This window comes from Zophobas morio, unplaced genomic scaffold, assembly GCF_036711695.1.
Source record: "Zophobas morio isolate AGI-343-1 ecotype UQ-CSIRO unplaced genomic scaffold, CSIRO_AGI_Zmor_V1 ptg000002l, whole genome shotgun sequence".
Classification (NCBI taxonomy): domain Eukaryota; kingdom Metazoa; phylum Arthropoda; class Insecta; order Coleoptera; family Tenebrionidae; genus Zophobas; species Zophobas morio.
In genome coordinates, this window is record NW_026972107.1 from 19,561,435 (window position 1) to 19,578,263 (window position 16,829).

Genomic DNA, 16,829 nt, shown 5'->3' on the forward strand with positions numbered 1-16,829 from the left:
GTGTCCATTGTTAACACGTAAGATTGATAATGCAAATAATTGTGACTTTAAAACCTTGGTAGTAGTAGTATTGTAGTATTTATCTCTTTGAAAGGTTCTTTGGAGTTTCTGATATTGACATAATATAATAATCGGTTCTAAAATAAACTTGAAGATGAGGCACTGGGTGCGCATGACCACAGCATCGGAGCACAATAAACACAAAAGGATTGACAACTGGACACCGCAGTTTGTCTTTAATTAAAAGTGAATTGAAACTGTGACAAACACATATTTCGATTTATATTTAAATCTCTGAGATCAAACAGGTAATTTGATTTATGAGCAGCCTTATTAGATTAGAAACGTCAACTGAAATAAATTTGATCGTCATAGTGCATTTCAATATAGCTACTTACCCTACGTACAATAAATAAGATAAGAAAAAATTTCTAGCACTAGAAAACTGTGTTTAATATACGGAATATGTATTTTTTTTCAATAAAATCAGCTGCCACGTCCAACCTACACTGACCACAATTTCCCTTGATTACAAATTTTTCAAACCGTATGATGATTTGGAAAAGAATTGAACATTTTTAATTAATGCCATTCCTGTAATAATTTATGTAGGTACCAGGTATTCAAGTTTTTTAATTCTTTTTTGAAACTGCTGATTAATCAACTTAATTTATCAGTATACATTCACTAAATTTTCTTTTAAACCTACTGGCATAACTTTATTCTCTCTTAATCCATGAACTTTTATTACTAAAAAATGCAAGATTTTTTAAAATCTTCAAACCATAAGACAATTTTTGATTAGCACAGTCGTCACAAAAACACATCTCCAGCTTTTAGAGACATCCATATTTTAAGTAGATATGTCTCTATTACCGTATTTGCATATTTATGATTATATATTACCGTGAAATTAATTAATGATAACGTCATCTATAGCATGGTTCTCAAACAAGTTTTAGCCGTGTATGTAATTAAAATGATTTAAAGTTTGGAATGTTTGTTTTCTATTTTTAAATGGATAAACTTATTTATTTCTGGTACGATTCTTATTTTTATTATGTCTGGGTGGATTTTGTACAATTTACTAACATTAGTTGAACGCTGGCATCTTGCTAAAATAAGAATCTAATTCGCCTTAAATTGGATAGCAGCAGATCAAAGTCGGTCCATTTTCATGGTCAAGAGGCTCACTTCCTGCCGTCAGCCTATATCCGGTCGTGACTAAAACTACGACTTCCCGATGGATTGGTAGGGATTGGGTAAAAAGACAAAATCCAATAATATATCATTTATTGAAAAACAATTAAAAATTATAAAAGTAGTAACAGAAATGAGTGAAAACAATTGCTTCATATTAAAAAAACAAAGCAAACGAGAATATAAATAATTTAAAGCGCAATTTAATCGAATTTGTCACAATTTGTATATTATGTACATTAAAATATATATATTTTTGGCTCCCACATGCAATATTTTTTAGTTAATACTATTTTTAAGACACCTAAACGTAAACGTTTCGAGCCAAATAACTAAGCATTTAAAATGCACGTTTTAAGTATACTTTTTCAGATAAATCTTTGATAAATTTTCACGCGAAAACAATTTAAAACCCTGCTAAATACAGTTTTAAAGCTTCTAATTTATTCCTATATTATGTACACATTTTAAGTAGGAGACTTCTAATATATTATTTATGTATATACTTACAAAATGGAAGATTGTTATTTATTTTAAGAAAAAATAGAAAAATGTGTGATATATTATGGTGTATGTATTTCTTCAAATATGAAAAACGATTACAAAAGTGATTATTATTGTTTATTAAATAATATCTGTAAATATTGCTCCCTATTGAAAAATGCTTAAAATATTGTATATTGAGCAACTCCGTAACTCAGACGTACTTAAAATATTTTACGGGCGCAGACGTTCCCGCGAAAAACGTATGTCAGCAACATGTAAATAGTAAAAACGCTTAAATTTGGCAAAAATGCAATACACATCGAATTCCGAAACAACATCCAAACTCTCATTATCACAAATGGAATCTAAAATAATTATAAGTAAGCGTCGTAAATAAAATCCTGCCGGCAGTGATTCCAAGTCCAGGACCGGCCCCGACTATTCTTCGGCATCGTCAAAGTTACTCTTGGTGGGCGTCTTCTGCTGATCTGGGTCCGCAGCGATCGACAGCGTCAAGGGCTTCATCTTCAACGGGTGTCCGTTCATCTTCATGTCCTTGAAATCGCGGCTGTGCGAGGACACCGCCCCCGGACTGACCGCTGGTTTGTGGCTTTCGCGGTTGGATTTGCTCTTGCTGGTCACTTGTTCGCGCACCGCCATCTGGTACGCCAGCTCGAAAGCCTGACCTAGGGTCAGGATTATCTCCGTTGCTTGTTCCTGCACGAAGCGAACCTGTCGGTTAGAAAACAAGAAAATCGGGGACTCACCGAAGACGTCGACTCGAACACGTGACAGTAGAAGCAGTCACCATCTTTCGTGATGTACGCGAAGTAACATTGGTTATCGGAATCTTGACAGGCGCAGTTGATGTTACGGATCTCGTGTTCACAAATGGTGTTCTACGAACATACAAGCAACAATGAGGAAACAAAGACATTTTTTGCACCGAAACTGTATACCAGTTACAATTTGCCATTGGAAATATTGCTCAAAACTACCACACATTACCTGTCTCCCTCTCTCTATATCCCCTCCCCTCCCTTCAGTTAATTATGTTAAAATATCATTACCTTGGTTATTGGGTTGATGAATTTTACTCCCTTGTAGGAAATGGAAAGGGTTATCTCTTCAGTGGGTCGATCTTTATTCTTCACTACTTTCTGAATCGACTTCTTCGTAGACTCAGTTCCCTTGAACTCTATAACGTTCGTGGAACCCAAATACTAAAATAAACGTTTTATGAAAATAGAAAGGATCCCCGGTACCTTACATTTGCAGAATACATAACAACTCGCGTTATCAAAATAATAGGTTGGTGTCTCCATTGCGATTTAATCGAGTTATCTCCTCCTACAAACATTTCGACTGGTTTCTTTTTTTCCGGTTCTCTGTTGATTTTGACCGGTGGTGGAGGCGCCGGTCTAGATTTTTTATGTCTGTGCTTAATAGTACCGGTAGAGTGTGCCGAAGGTGACTTCATCTCCTGATTTTGACTACTCCTCTGCAAAAATCTTTACTTTGCAACAGTACGACTCAAAGCGAAACATTTACGAACCAGAAGGTTTAGATCAACATTGATGTCTTCCAGTTTGGGGCCGGAAATGATATGTTCGCCACTACTAACACTGGCCAAGATGCGTTTCCGGTGACCGATCTTGTCAATGTCTAAGACAGCTGAAAGTTCAACGTCCCAAATTCGCTTAATGCGTTCCATGTCGTGGTAGAGATGTTTGTTGAATGTGTCGTAGTACTGGTCCAAATGTATTCGATTTAACCAACTTTGAACTGAATTTTGTTCGTTATTATTGTTGTTGTTACTAATGGTTTGATTGTGGATCTTGAGAGGCAGTCGCTTGACAGCATCAAGAATTATTTGGCGTTCCAGCTCGCTAGTGATTCCCATTTCGCTCAAGTCAGTATCTTCAATAACGCCGTTCTGATTGAAAATTAGTTTTGGTTAAAAAACAGAATTTAATGTTTTCTTCGCACTCGATATACTTTACAAATTTGTCACTAAACACCAAACGTGGTGCGAAGATCGACGCCTTTGGATAACGTGGTTAACATCATCAGATCTACGAAAAATTTAAGAACTACAACAAACGTATCGGCGGCAAAGAGTAATGAAAAATTGCCGTTTTCTGGATACTTGAATTAAAAATAAAGAGTTAGAAGTTAACACACGTACACTTTTCTACAGGGTTATTTCCTACAACCAAACCAGTTTTAACTTTTAAAAATTATTAAATATGTGATCAGCTGCAACGACTTCGACAAACGTGTCGTAACTAATATGATCAGATTTTCAGAAGGCAATACTGAAAAATTTGACATTAAATTAAAATACAAGTTTTCAGAGTTATAAAACAAGGGCCCCTTTTTGTACAATTTGAAGCTTTGCAAATCCAAATAGATAAACGCATATGAAATATCGATCTGGTAATCTGCAGATCGTTGTGAAGGGCTGAAAGAGATAATTTTCGCTCAGTGTTTGGACGGAAATACGGTCCGAATATCGAATAGTTCTCATTCTGACCACTTTAAAACATAACAGTATAGTATTGATCGTTATCAAATTTGTTATTGTGTGAGGTCAATAAACGTCGCTATTATTGTTGACAGTATAAATGAAACACAAGGTGAATGTAAAGGACAACATATTGTTAGCTACTAGTCTAGCCCCTGCTCAATTGTTATTGCGAAAATAATAATGATTAAGTATAAGAAAAAATGGAAGAAGAAACTTTATTTAGACAGAACTTCCCTCGCCTTAGATGTACATTATTAAATAATAAAAATTCTAAAATTTTATTTTGGAAAATTTTATTTATTTTATGGTACAGCCTAAAAGTAAACAAAATTGATAACATCAGACACAGTGAAATAAAAAGGCCTCATTCATAAGGTCATCGCGTTGCGAGTATGATATGCTACTCTATACGTTATGGATACGAATTGCAAGCGCTCCGGTTATAGTAACATAAAAGTTTGTTACTCAATTTGGATTTTTTGCGACAATCTCGGTACCTAGGAGACGAACCCAAGTTGAATTCATAAACCACACATGTAGTCGGAAAAATTTTGTATCCTCGTAACCTTTACGATTCTAACGTTAAGTAAATCCCAGCCGCGGTATTGTAATTCCATCAGACATGGATGGATATGCTACCTGCAGATAGGTACGGTTTGACAACGCTGGCACGCGCTATCTTTACAATTGCAAACGATTTCTCCCACATTTATAATAGTTGGACTATTGTTGCTTAAATTGTAGAATTGGCTTCTAAAATTTTACAAGGATACAAATTCTTTGCGAATGCTATACATGATTATGTTCTTTTAAAAAATTTCGATAACAGTTACATAACAACGCACAATTTGAAGGTGACGTCATCAAGGTGCCGGTCGGAATGATCAGGGTTGGTAGAATCGGAGATTATCTATCGACACAGACGGCAGAACGGGCGACACATATGGGTCATGAACAGTCGAGAAAACATGAAAGTAGTCACTCGCCTGACGGACTCTAACAATAGATCGTTAGCTGAGGCTCGGAAAACATAAAAATTGGAATTTCGTGGCAACGTCGGAGCAAAATGTCAGAAGTAGACGACGGTTTTTTAAAGCCTAGGAATAGGTCTATGAATATGTATTAAAATTTAAAATATATAGGTGTTCTATTAAAAAAAATAGTAAGCACCCAATTTCCGATTGATTTAACAACGTTGCAAAACGGCCTTGCTATAATGCTGTCGCAAAAATCCACTACATTGGGTATGGTGAGGTCGCAATTACCATAGCAATGCAGTTTTGCGACGTCGCTAAATCAACTTGAATTTGATCCCACAGTTGTCTTATGTCTCAAAAACAGAACAACCTGTATATTTGAAAATAATTTTAGTGTACGGTACTCAAAGAACCATATAACTTTGCTCTTGGCCTCTTTTTTTTATTTTCGAGCGCTTAGTACTTCATCCTACAATTCTACATATATATTATTTTTATATAAAATATATTGACGCGCTCTTTGATATACCATTTATTAATTAAGTATTATTACAGCTAGAGAAAAAGTCAAGAACCAAAGTTCTACGGTTGTTTAAGCAGCATAAACTGAAATTATTTTCAATAATGCAGAGCGTTGTATTTTTTAAACGCAACTGACAACTTAGTAATTCGTTAAACAGAAATTCTTATATATTTTTGCATCCTCTAACTTGTCCCTTTTTAAGCTTATATTTAATTTTCGCGCAACATAGTCAAGTTATTCGAATTTTCTTAAAAAAAAAAACACAATGGGAAGGTTTTGCAATAAAGTTATTTTTAACATGTGTTTTGCGATATTTTAGGGATAATTAAACAAAACGTATGCATTTTATTATAGTAACAACAAATTTAGCCTTAGTATACGGTGTTAAAAAAAAACAAAAATATTTTATTTGCCAAATAGTCATGTATTAGTTTTTTCACACCGAACATTTTATTACACTCGGGAAGTATAGTAATCTAGTCCATCGGACGAATGACCACTTGTATGTTTTCTTGACGATTCATTACCCCTACAGTACGAAAAGTCTGTAGTCTCCCGTTCCTGTCTATCTGTCTGGTGTCTGTATCCATTTTTATTAGACAAGTAAAATCCGAAACTGCTAACCAAAATTTGGCTGATCATCCCCACCAATGATTTGATGACGTCGTTTCAAGGAATTGTATTTTAAAATGATCTGAATGTTACACAAAAATATACTTCTATACTTGTAGTGTACGAATCCGCTTTCAGTTTTTTCGCTAAACGTTTAAATTTTCGCAAGGTATAATACCGTTTTATTCCCAAGACGGGTTGTCGTCTCTGTGGTGCGGTGGGTGTATTCGAGAGAACGGCAACCTCCGGTACTATGATTGTGCGTTCGATGCAGAACTGCCGTTTAGTTTTTTTTTCTTGCATTGGTATAACATTGTGACTACTTTTTTTATGCTGTGAGTAGACTTATCCATGTTGATGACGTCATCACAAATTTTGTATTGATCAAATTATGAACGAGTCACGAGTCACCCCATTTTCTGAAATTTTATAAAAATCCGTTCAAAAATACCTGAGTTATTGCGCACGAAAATATTACGTGGGACACCCTGTATAATAATGATAAAATAACGATTAAATAACAGAACGATTGTGGTTTAATTAATAATTTTAGTCCTCTGTTTTGAGAAGACAAACTCATTCAAATAAAACTAATTTCTACGTGACATTCTTTCGTGCATAAACCTAAATAAACACTTGAGTTTCAGATTGCTATTACCTAGTGCTGAAGGACATTTTATCACGTTAGTTACGTGCTTTCATATATGTATTTTACAACGACGCAGGGGCTGCGGGGGTGTTATTTATGCCTCTGGTACAGCGGTAATCATAAACCGAAAATCGTAAAATCACATTTGAACCCTCATGGCTCCAGGGTTCGAGGTGTCATTTACACCACTGATTTTTACTATATAAAGATTATCAGAAAACACTAATTTTTTATAAATTTTCAAACAAGCGGAATTTGTTGGATTGTACTTCAAGGGCGAGGGAAGTTCTGTCGAAGTAACCTTGGACCAATTTTTTTTATTTATCTAACGGTGTTTCATTCTCTTTTATTTATATTAAACATTTTCAATACCTTAAGATAGAAAGTGTCCGTAATTTTTCAATTTTTAACATCAATATATCAAAACAAAGAGAATATATATGAGTATTGTTGGTACTTCTTCATGAAAAGTACTGGCCTGGGTCAACTTTTATGAGAAAAAAAACATTGAATCTACAGTACCAGAAACGTTAAATTTTTAACTGCTCGTTTTGTAACTTCACCGAGAATTTAACGTAAGTGGGTGACTAATTATAATTTTACGTAAAAATACGTTTTTTTTTCCTACTACCTTTAAGAAACAAGAGAAATCAAAAAAATTAAGGAAAGTTCTTAGATTTATTATCATACAACTAATGTATCTAATATTTACAGTTTTCAGCGCACAGTTTGTACAATGGAACAATAAACTCGTAATTTAAATTTGGTACTACAAAGTCATAAAATAGTTTGTCAAATAGAAAGTAATATAACAGTTTTATGCGACACTGCAAGTTTATTAGCAATGAAATAAATTTACCCGGGACGGTTATGGAGAATATATAACGGTGCGACAAAAACAGTCAAATGAATGATCATTCATCAGTTTCGAAGGATGAAATAATTAAATTAAATTAGGTTAAATTCACGTCAGGATAAATAGTTTTTCTGAATGTGTTTATTCAAATTTTAATACAAACTTAAGAGCTCATTCAGAGAAGAAACATTTTTCTCTTTAAAAGATGTTTCTGGTCTGTAGTGCTTGCCGAAACATCATTTTTACTTAAAAAAATCCAGTATTCAGCTCATGGCGAATTTAAGATTCGAAGAAAAAGGACAAATATCTTTTTTATTATGCTTTTGTGATGAACGTGAGCGGGAGACGGGTCTCCGATTTATTTGTTTTTTTTTTAACTTTGATAATAAATGTGAAATACTCAAACAGAATAGGTTTTCTATCAGTATTTGCTTTTATTTCTCGTTCTCGATGGAATGCATAAAACTTTTACCAACGAGCTACCACGGATATAGACTGTTGCAATTTTTTTGTCGATTTCGTTTTTATTTTGGTCAGGTATTATTGAATATTGCATTCCATGTTTGTGTCGAAAAAGTATTGTAGGTTTTCAATAGTATTTAGTTTAAGAATTTTATCTTGTCCTTTTTTACATTTTTTTTACCCCCGATTTTATTATTTTATTAACTTAATAAATGCTTTTATTTTTGTAAATTATTTCCATTTTTTTTTTTAGAAGAAAGGACACACTTTTAAAAATTTAATAAATATTCATTTATTTTTCAAAAACACGACACATTAACTTGTCAACAAATAAAAGAATGAAAAAGAACTCGAATCATTTCAACTTACTAGGACAACTGTGGTCAGTAAATATCCCATTACTGAATATAAAATAATTTATGTTCCGCGTCCATACTTGTTGAAGTTAGTTAGTTGCAGCTGGTAACACATATTTTTATTCTAAATTTATCTAGTTTTAATGCGCTGAGTTTAATATTTTCGTCTTTTATAATTTTTTCGTAAGAAAGTTATTATTTATTTGTTTACCTTATTAAACATACGGGTTAATAAAATTAATTGGCACACTTAAGTAGCACACTTACCATACCTTTGTTGTAACTTGTATAAACTATTTTTTCGAAATTTGCTTCTTTTAATTTACACTCTCTTAGCAACACGAAATCTGGAAACATATTCCGCCACTCAGTTTCATAATTTCATATGCTTGACCTCACATACCTACCATTGTTAAAATTTTATATTTTGAACTAAAATACACGCGCAAGCAATTTTATAATTTTTATTGAAATGTTACAGATAACAAGCAAGCTTTAAAATTCATGTAATATTTGGTATGTTTTGACCTGAGAAGTCACGTATTTTTCAAATTATAAGAGTTGAAAATTAGTTTCTTATTTAGGTAAGCTGACGCCTCGAATTTAGTCAGTCTTTACTATTAGTTGTCTTGATGCTGCTAACCAAAACGCGTCGACCTTTGCGTGTTCGGAGGTGTTTAGTGTTGCTATTTTAGAAGAGCAGAATGCAACTGTTGAAACGTCCACAGCAACAGCACTTGGCGTTAAGCACAGCTCCAAAGCCCCGCTTTCTACTTACCAAAAAGTTGACATCGTCGAACCCGTTCGACATAAACAGCCCCACATAATCTGCCATGCCCAACGTCTGCAACCATTTTTCCACGGAATCTGCGTTGAGGCTATGCTGCGAGCAACTGAGCGTCATTAGTCGGCTCTGGAACTCTTTTTCTAGTTCTGCCACGAACACAGATTCCCGAACGATACCCGTCCCAAACGAAGCCATTATCTCTTGTATTTTTGCCCACTCCTCTTGCTCGTCAAAAGGACTGAGCGCTGAAACGCGATCTTTGTTCTCCTTATTCTCGGATTCCTTCTCGGAACTCGAGGATTTCTCATTATCGCTTTTTGGTGTGTCAGTAGTGGTGTTGTCGTATACACGTTTGAGTTTTTTCAGTGTCTTAGGTCGTTCGGCTGGGGTATTAGAAGTGACGTTTTCTAAAACCCGCGTTGAGCCCTTTATGAGACCTACAAGTTAATAACACGTTAAACTCGCGACGAGTGGCTTCATTAAGGCCGATGCGGTGACGCGGTAACAACAAATAAAACCAACACAAAATTTAATATCGTGTAAAACAAACTCGAGATAGAAAGACGGTTTAATTAACGAGACCCTTGCAATTTTCGGGTGATCATATTAGGACTTAAATCGGATTTTGATCGAGGTTGAAAGATCATCCACTTTATAACAGCACTTACTTAAACCTAATTACTAGGTAATAACCAATTTTCATTGCTAACGAAACTTCAATTTTCGCAATAAATATCAATTTACGACGTGTATAAAAATTTAATGATAACTGCGAGGAATTTGAGAGGCAGCCAATAAGGAAGTTTGAACTTTATTATGTATTTAAAATCGATTTCGTTTTTGAAATTCTTATAATAAGATTTTATTGGTATAGAGGCGGACACAAAGAGGTGTACTAAATAGGTTCAAACGATAACAAAAATACATAAATCATGGAGAGACCACATTTAGTAAAATAGGTGTTTCTTTTCAGGTGTTTCTTTTCAATGTGATCAGCCAACTACTGCAACACCATCACATATACCGGACGCCCCAGATTCTACAATTATTTCAACCGCGGCTTACGATAAAGCAAAAGAAATCGAATTTTAACAAATACCACAACTGCAACTCTCCTTCCATTATTTTTATCTATTTTCCTTGTCATAAATGTCGGATGTCAGCACAATTGAAGTTTCGTGTGCACTAACAAAAAACATGATTACTTTCTAACGTTTATGTGTGATCATTATTATGTCAAAACAATGTTCATGTACAGGAGAATTAGAACAGTTAGGGAGGTTGTGTCCAAAAAGCTGTTTTCACTCTCATTTTCCACAAAAAAATCGCCGTTTTTGATTTCTATGGAGTTTCGTAAGTTAAAAACAGTGGTGAAAATCGCGTTCCGGAATTTCCTTAAATAATTGAGATAGCTTCAAAGTCGCCTAGTGTTTAAAATAGACAGATGGAAGAAGAAATATTCACTGTCACTTCATTTTGGAACATCTTTTGTTGATTGTATATTTTGGAACATTTGAACGACAAATTTTGCCAGTGCGACGTCCTGTTACTGACGGATAGTGATGTTTCGTTTAAGTAAATCACAGTGGTCAAAACACAAGAAATTCTTATCTTGTATTTGGTCTCTGTTGAATTCTCTAATCTGATAATTTTAAGAATCTATTTTCGGAAGTGGTGGTAAATAACTCTTGTGACAACGTTCCGATCGGAGTGTGATGAACCTTTTCAAATATTTGAGAATTGTGTTGTAATGAATTCAGAATTTTATGCGAAAACATATTTCCTATATCTGTTTGTAAACTGTTATGAATGTTCGATAAAAGAGTGTACCTACTTTGTAGAAATTCAATATGCATTTCACACTATCATAATAGTTAATTAGTTAGTAATTTTTTTGTTTAATATTTGGGGACAATAATTTACTTACCTAACCTTTATATTTTTTTCATGGCATTTTTCAAGTAAAAAGTGACATTACAATTTTATTTAGGTAAAAAACGGCGGTCATTTTGTAGTTTTTTTTATTAGACCTTTTAGTCCAGTAAAAAATTTAACGCTAGTTTATAATAACATGCGGCTAACAAAAAACGTCATTAAGTTGATGTTGATTGAGCAAGCTGTCTTTCTCCTCATCTACTGTGTACAGCGAGGTAATAGAAAGAGCTTTCTCGGTCAGCGCGAACTTGAGCATGATTTTTTTTAATCGCACCTTATTTGGTATCGAAATGTTCCATCACTGAGCATTTGAAATATCCACTATTAAATGACCAGTCGCAATTTTTTACACTTCTGTTCAGTACAGTCACTCTTTATCTTTGATTTCGACGGTCCAAAGTATCACTAATAGTCCGAAACGTTTGAACTTAGAACGCTGGAGACATTGTCTCAATTTTTTATATTCAGAACAAAGCACAAAAATTCTAGACACTTTGGTCTGAAGGTAAAAAAAAAATTGATGGCACTTTTTTTATTAACATATTCTCACGTTATTTAGTTTGCCTTAATTCTACTCTAAACGAAACACATCTACTCGTTCGTTTAATCTACGTCTACAGATAATGACTCTACCTGCGAAAGGAGCGTCCGAATGATACTCTTCGACGATATTGTCGACGCTCCTATCAGAAAGGGAGACACTACTCGACAAGCTTCCGCTTGATTCGTCGCATACCAGAAGAAATTCTTCTTCGGTTTCAGTCTCCATATCTTTCGATTGCCTCTTGTACTTCTGAGACATTCAGAATTACTTCTAGAAGAAAGCTGGCGGAAATCATGCGACATGCCCGCTATCGTAAGCCAAAAAAAGAGAAAACCGGACGAAATACAAACAAGCAAACAAAATGCAATAAGCTTTATTAAATAATATAACAAATACATAAATACATTTAACAACGTAACGTAACGGTAATATAAAGTGTATACGCAAATAATGGACGTGTAATACTGACTGACATCGATCATGCTACTTTTACATCATAAGCTTACCTGACTAAGTGGTCGAATTTTCTCGTAAATTAAAGTTTCAGCTTGCAAAGCGGATGGAGGAGGGTGGTCGGGAGTCGGAGGTTGTTTATAATGGGTAGGACTTATAGGGTAATTACAGTTACTTTTAGTTTCGTCATCGCCCGAAACCATTATAAATGCACTGCTGACGAAGGTGGGTTCAGGTGCAGAACAACTGGCAATCGGTTCTTCCTTTTTCCGAAAATCGTACTCCTCGTACACTTCTGGGTTTCTCCGCAATTTTCTTCGCGGATTTTGCTGCTTTATGATCATGTTTTCGTACATAGAAGTGATAGCCACCGGCTCAGGCCGTTTCCGACAGTCCAAGTCTTCGCTCTTCCCTCGATGAAGCTCTTTCGGCCTCTCCTCGTCTTCGTCTAACGCTATATTGAAAACGTTCATTTCAACATATTGATCAATGCTTCGTCCATGCATCAGACGTTCTCTCCGATTTTCGTGTTCGACGTCGCTCAAATTGCCTTGACTTCTGGTACCACTATGGGCAAGGAATAAGTACTCGTACGCGTTGTTGCTGACGCCGTCTACAGACATCGACATAGGCTGTAAATGCGTTGGGGAAACTGACAGGTTTCGTCGTGGTGGTTTCTTAGGAGGCGTCGGCTGTTAGGATCACAAAAATAAAAAGAAAACACCCGTAAGCACATCGTGTTGGGAGTAGTACGAAAAGAGCAACACTCACCGAAACTTTGCTGTTAGAACTGGGACTATGTCCCCCTTTAACGTTGTTCATAGGGATATACAACGGGACTCCACCGCTGTCCGGCCGCCGTGGATACCCCGAACTCGATGCCGTCGAAGACAGACTAATCTGATCAGACTCCCTGCTCGTGCACAAATAATTGAGATCCTCCGAATGCACGCTCGAATCCATAAATGCTTTCGGTACGCAGGGAATCTGATACAGACTATTGTCGGACTCCCTGGAAGAATTAGAGTGTCTCTCATCACCGACACATTCGCATGCTGTGTAAAAGGAATCAGTGGAAGTGGTACTGTGTTTTCGCAATGATAATTGTTCGCTAAACGAAAACGTTATTCCGTCCAATGGGGAAATATCAGATGATGATCGAGAAGCTTTACTCGTGCGTTTTTTAGTCGGCAAGCTTTGGTATAACTTGGAATTACGCCTAAAACATGCATAAGACTAAAAAGCGAAATCAAACCCGTTTACTCTTTTAGTTTTGTGATCATGAGAATTATTATACATGCGTAAAGTTAACTCCAAAACAAATAGTCAAACGTGACACAATGGAACTTACATGGATATGCCCGAAACTCCGGATACTCGGCGATCTTCGAATCCTTCTGGAGGTCGAGCGTGCCGCTGGTAATCCCACCGCTGCGGAGAAGTGCCAGGAGAAGGATCCGTTGTCGTTGATCTGGCATTTTTTGAGGAAGGCCTTACATTTTCGTAAGGACTTCCGATATCCGAGTCGGTGTTAGGCAGAGTTGGAAACGGGTGGCTAATGCTTTCACCGTCACTGTCCACTATCGTTATACCCCTCTTATGCCCTAATATACATAATTTTATTTTAATTCGAACACTAGACGCTCGATTAAGTCGTGAAACAAAAAAGTAGGCAAAACATTGAGTTGCCCCAATTTTTACACCTATTTAACTGAATGAAAAGAAAATTCTCCCGTAAGAAAGAGAGAAAAACAAAAATGTTGATTTTTTTTAATCCTAAAAGTTATTTTTTTTTAAATTGCAATTATATGTACAGAGTTATGATAAAGTAATGGACAAAATTCATAAAAAGCGAAGCATTTGTTTTTGAAAAAAATGCAAAAACAAATAAAGCCTTTCATTTTATTACTGCATGCATATAAAGTTCAAACACATGTATGAACTATTAGAAGATGATCCTGACAGATGAGTGGAATTCTGTGGAAGCTGCATGAGACAGTATAACCACAATCCCAATCTCGATATTTAGATCATCTCAGAACCGCAGTGCTTCCGGATCTAATTGCCACGTTTCATGATCCAGATAACCCACAAAATTTAGATCGCAGGATTTAGTTCCAACAGGATGGGACACTACCACATTATGGCGTAAATGTAAGGGTTTTTCTGGACAATCACTTTGATGGAAGGTGGATTGGAAGGCGTGGACCAATAAAATGGCCACCTAGGTCTCCGGATCTGACACTTGATTTTTTAAGGGGACAAGTCGTGTTTACATGAACAGACCCGATAATTTAGACGATTTGAAAGCACGAATTCGTCAAGAAATGGCTTGTATAAGTCCCCAGAGTATTGAAAATTCCGTCAATTAGCTTTACCATCGTCCGGGTTTGTGTTAGATAGTGAATGGGGAACAGTCTGAACAATTTCTACAACAGCGTGTTGTTCTGTTTTTTTAATACATATTTATATAAATAAGTTTATTTCGTTTATTAATTTTCTCAATTTTTTTGTTTTGCAACTCCTACATCAAACTACGTTTTCATATGCAGAAAAATAAGCTTTATCAAATAATGCAATCAAAATTATACTTGCCTATTAAAAAAAATCCTTACAAATTTGACGTAAAATTTTTTTGACATATGTCAAAAGATTAGCTTAAAACTTGACATGTTTTTGCATTTTTTTCAAAAACAAATGTTGCGCTTTTTATGAATTTTGTGCATTCCATTATCATAACCCTGCATATGTAATACACAACAAAATTGAAAAATAAAAAAAATGATAAAAATATAGAAAAATAAATCATTGAAGAGCAGAGTTTTACATCGAAAAAACATACATGGGGTACGTAAGTAGGAAAGAGAAACTTGTGAAGATTTGTTTGTATTTCACAGTTTTTTTTACAAAATTCTAGAAACAAGTTGTGATAAATATAAGAAAACCTCCGAAAGTTTTAAGAAATTAACCCACTTATATCCTAAATTATTCATCGTTTTATAGTTCGTACAGGGTTTCCAGCGATTTGCTGTAATAAAATTACTTTCCCGCGTTTTCCAGTAACTTTCCCCAGAAATTTCCAGGTTGTACATATTAGTTGTCAGAAATTTTCCCACTAATGTTTGCTTTTTATACAGCCATCCAATAGGAAGCTTTGCATTTTTGAAATACGTTATTATAATTGGTGGTAATTTTAAAACAACCAAGTATAATAGCAGTGATAAAGAATCATACAGATTCTACAAGACACAACAGAAATGAGACTAAGATAATAAATAGCAATCAGACTATTATAAGTTACATTTTTCAAAAAACTAATGACCTTATAGTCCAGTCAGTAGGGATAAAAAAGGACCTTTGCTTTACAAAAGGTGGGATAGTAATGATTCTGACATATGTTGTTTTGGTGGAGACCTTAGGAGATGAAAGCGCGAGCAGCCACCTTGAATTAAAGACATTTTTTTCAACATAATTCAAAATAATTCAGCAACGGTTCATCCTAGAAAAAAAAGTGTTGTCTACAAAGTTAAGAACAACAAAAGTTGGCACATTTTTTTGTATAAACATTTTTTTTTGTAAGTCTAATATTTAACGCAGTATAGCGGTCAAAAAGCGAACTTTTACAAAAAAAAAAATCAAACATTAACAACACTCTAACTCTAACACTAGAATAGCTGTTATTCGCAGCTTCGCTTGCGTGAATTTCTCACTTATGACATATTACTTTCCACTTCCTCTTCCCCCCTCCCCAGTGAACCCGTCTAACTTGAAACTCACGGAATTTTTTCGTAGAAGGTGTTTATATCACCAAAGGAACCTATTGTTGAAAGTTCATGTTTGTAGCTTCAGTAGTTTAGGCTATGTAATTGACGGTCTAGATTCGCTTATTTGTAATCTATAGATACATATAAAAGTGACTGATGGACTGATCAACGCAGAGGCTAAACTACTCAAGCTAGAAACATTAAATTTGAACAATAGGTTCCACTGGTAAGAAAAGATTTTGGGAAATTTTACCTCTAAGTGGGTAAAATAGGGGATGGAAGCTTCTATGGGAGTCCCGTGTGAGATTTTAAGTTACCCGGGTCCACTAGAGGAGAAGGGAAGAAAGACGAAAACTTTTACTTGTATTTTTCATCATTTTTCATTTTTCAAACAACATAAGCACTACCAAGATTTTGTGAAGACTTAGCGGAGAACATTACAATTTTTTTAAAAACAGCTCAAACACACAAGGCCAATAAAAAGAATTCCAGGTGTTTTGCAACGTTGGTATCTTGAAAATTCTGCGTCCTTCGCAAACGAGATGGGTATCTTTGAATAGCGTCATTGATAGAATTCATAATCAGTGAGAAGCATTAAATTATTTTTCACACACAACTGAATGAACCATAAGTGCCATTCTTCAGAAATTACCCCTCAAGCTTTGGGAGATCCTTTAGTTCATCTTTATTAAGTA

The 16,829-nt window shown here is 35.1% G+C and overlaps 1 protein-coding gene across 4 annotated transcripts in view; it reads right to left on the reverse strand.

Moving 5' to 3' along the window:
* Window positions 1-1,336: 1,336 nt before the first annotated feature.
* The window catches only part of LOC135129906 (ankyrin repeat and sterile alpha motif domain-containing protein 1B), a 49,297-nt gene continuing 33,804 nt past the window's right edge, over window positions 1,337-16,829 (reverse strand). The window contains exons 6-15 of one of the 4 annotated variants that reach the window (XM_064057187.1): window positions 13,722-13,974; window positions 13,142-13,382; window positions 12,424-13,062; window positions 12,007-12,166; window positions 9,430-9,875; window positions 3,242-3,622; window positions 2,957-3,187; window positions 2,757-2,909; window positions 2,454-2,585; window positions 1,337-2,403 (exon numbers count right to left, since the gene is read on the reverse strand). In XM_064057187.1, the coding sequence (XP_063913257.1) occupies window positions 2,125-2,403; window positions 2,454-2,585; window positions 2,757-2,909; window positions 2,957-3,187; window positions 3,242-3,622; window positions 9,430-9,875; window positions 12,007-12,166; window positions 12,424-13,062; window positions 13,142-13,382; window positions 13,722-13,974 (2,915 nt within the window). In that variant the 3' untranslated portion in view covers window positions 1,337-2,124. Of the gene's footprint in view, window positions 2,404-2,453; window positions 2,586-2,756; window positions 2,910-2,956; window positions 3,188-3,241; window positions 3,623-9,429; window positions 9,876-12,006; window positions 12,167-12,423; window positions 13,063-13,141; window positions 13,590-13,721; window positions 13,975-16,829 lie in introns of all 4 variants that reach the window. The other 3 variants (XM_064057181.1, XM_064057175.1, XM_064057189.1) reach the window with 3 other exon arrangements.